Source organism: Euphorbia lathyris, chromosome 3 (assembly GCF_963576675.1).
Source record: "Euphorbia lathyris chromosome 3, ddEupLath1.1, whole genome shotgun sequence".
Lineage (NCBI taxonomy): Eukaryota > Viridiplantae > Streptophyta > Magnoliopsida > Malpighiales > Euphorbiaceae > Euphorbia > Euphorbia lathyris.
Window position 1 is genome coordinate 100,117,752 of NC_088912.1, and position 2,407 is coordinate 100,120,158.

General features: G+C 33.0%; 1 protein-coding gene across 1 annotated transcript; it reads right to left on the reverse strand.

Moving 5' to 3' along the window:
- Positions 1-224: 224 nt before the first annotated feature.
- On the reverse strand, positions 225-1,309 carry LOC136221696 (large ribosomal subunit protein P1-like). The gene is made up of 4 exons (XM_066009121.1): positions 1,209-1,309; positions 1,022-1,098; positions 560-769; positions 225-481 (listed from the first exon to the last, which is right to left on the reverse strand). The coding sequence occupies exons 2-4, from the start codon at positions 1,088-1,090 to the stop codon at positions 428-430; spliced, it is 333 nt and encodes a 110-aa protein (XP_065865193.1). The 5' UTR covers positions 1,091-1,098; positions 1,209-1,309; the 3' UTR covers positions 225-427.
- Between the last annotated feature and the right edge of the window lie 1,098 nt (positions 1,310-2,407).

The following is a 2,407-nucleotide window of genomic DNA, read 5'->3' on the forward strand; positions in this document are numbered from 1 at the left end:
CGCATATTTACACGGAAAGAGAAAGAATAAAAGCACTTACTTTGCCTTGTTTCTTCAAATTGGAGAAATAATCAGCCCTATACCAAGACAGGGAGTTGGATTAATAGAACAAAATGAGGTGTATTACCCACTGCCTAACAGTAATGGAAGGCAAACAATCCCTTCGAAGAGAACTTAAGAACTAATAGCACAATTAAGAACAAAAAATTAAAAACTCCATAATAGAGAAATTGAAACTCATCTGAAATCTCATTGAAATACTTGTATATGCCTACAATCCGAAGCATACCATGTCCAAAACCATGCTTTCACAAAAAAAAGGACCATGTCTCACTAAAATACATATCTATTAAAAGATCACCAAAAAAAAAGTCTACTCTTAAACTATTAAGACAAACATAGGACTTGGGTATTCTGAAAGTAGTTCCTAATCAAACAAGCTGAATCCCATGTCATCGTCACTTTCTTCCTTAGGCTCTTCCTGTAAAATAAATATAACAATTAGAAAACTGCAACGAGACACCCAATAAAAACAAATTGTCAAGTAGCCAGATAATACCTTCTTCTCCTCAGGTGGAGGAGCAGCTGCTGCAGCAGCACCACCAGCAGCTGGGGCAGCAACAGCAACTGCAGCACCACCACCACCAGAACCAACATTCATGATGAGGTCTTCAAGGTTACGCTTCTCTGCAAGCTTAGCGAACAAGCTTGGCCAGTATGACTCAACTGTCACATTGGCTGCTTTGACCAATTGTGCAATTTTCTCAGACTATTAACAAAGTTAGGGAAATTCAATACTCCATAGAATATAATATCCTCATACCAGAGCAATTATTAACTTAAATTCCTATCAAATGCAGGGGAGAAAAAAACCAAAATAGTTTTTAGGACTCAATTATCTAACAGCCATCCCAAAAACTTAAGAAACAACAAGAAATTTTGTATAAGGATAAATATCTAGCCACCAATTACTAAACCCTAACTTAAACGGATAAAAGAATAGCATGTACAGGAAGGATACAGTAATGGGAATTCCATCATCGAAAAGGATCATGGCAGCGTAACTGCAAGCAAGTTCTCCGACTGACATCTTTCTCTCTGTATCGCACGGAAAATATATGCATTATATTAAAGAAAATGTAGACAACGATTAAACCAAGCTATTGAAATGACAAATTTACAGAGAAATAGAAGAAGAAGATGAGTACCTTGGGGGATGAAGATCTGCGATGTGTGATGTGCCCTTGGCGGCTACGCTGCTGCAAAGAGAAGATGGTCTAGGGTTTCGGATGATACTGCCAAGGAGGGGGTTTAAAAAGCAGAGTTTTAAGGTCGAATGGGAAAAGGCCCGACCCGGCCCATTAAAAAACTTGTACATAATGTCTTCAGCTGGGCTGGTCTATCAAGTCTCACGGTTTACATATTGAGCTTCAATATACATATTTGATATAAAAATACCGTAATATTTACAGTCAGAAGCAATTTTACCTCTAATATTTATAAAATATGTCCATTTGAGAAATAATTCATTAAACTGTCTTTTCAGTCATAAAATATGTCATGTACACTTCACATTTGCATTATTTTATCACTAATTGGTAATATATTACAAATATATGATTAAACGTGAAAAAAATTAAAAAATATATTGTATTTTGTACAAGGTGGATTAAAAAATATAAATATTTTGGCAAATTTAAAAATGTTAATCTCCAATTCCATTATTAAATCACATAAAATATTAAATCTTTTTTTTAGATCTAACCGATTGTGAACCGGTGCACAATAAGAAGGAAACAATCTGTGTTGAAATTGACCAAACTTGTCACTATTAGGGGGTAAAATTGTTTTTGGTGTCAATGTTATGGGTAAAATTGCATCATTTTAGATGTTATGGATAAAATTCTCATAACTATAAATATTATGAGTATTTTTACAATTTATCCCTATATATTTATACGAAAAATTACATAGAAATTCATTTTTTAAAAATTATTTATAATTATGTCATGTAAAAAATTTGAATTATATAAGTAAATTGTTATTTTTTAATATATTTTAAAGAACAGGGTTTATAAATTAGGAATTTAGAATATATTTGATGTTTGTTAGAAGGGATATAGGAGGTGGGATATGGATAAAAAAACACGAGATAAGTTATCTCATGTTTGTTTCGGAGATAAAAGAGTGAGACGGATGAGAGATAAGCTTTTTATCCCACAAATCCTATACCCAGAAGGGGGTGGTATAAGGAGGTAGGATAAGCTCATGCGATTTTAATAGGATGGAAAAGTTCATCTTATCCCTCAAATTAATGTTATGTAGTTTAAATAGGGTTAAAATAGTAAAATGTATTATTTTATCCTATCCCACGTACCAAACATTGAATAATAATTATCGACTATCA

Bases quoted from the DNA above. Each gene is read 5' to 3' on its own strand.
- LOC136221696 (XM_066009121.1), bottom strand. From the start codon at position 1,090: ATGTCAGTCGGAGAACTTGCTTGCAGTTACGCTGCCATGATCCTTTTC. The intron at 770-1,021 runs GTATCCTTCCTG...CTTTGTTAATAG, and splicing joins ATGATGGAATTCCCATTACT to TCTGAGAAAATTGCACAATT. The intron at 482-559 runs GTATTATCTGGC...TTTATTTTACAG, and splicing joins CTCCACCTGAGGAGAAGAAG to GAAGAGCCTAAGGAAGAAAG.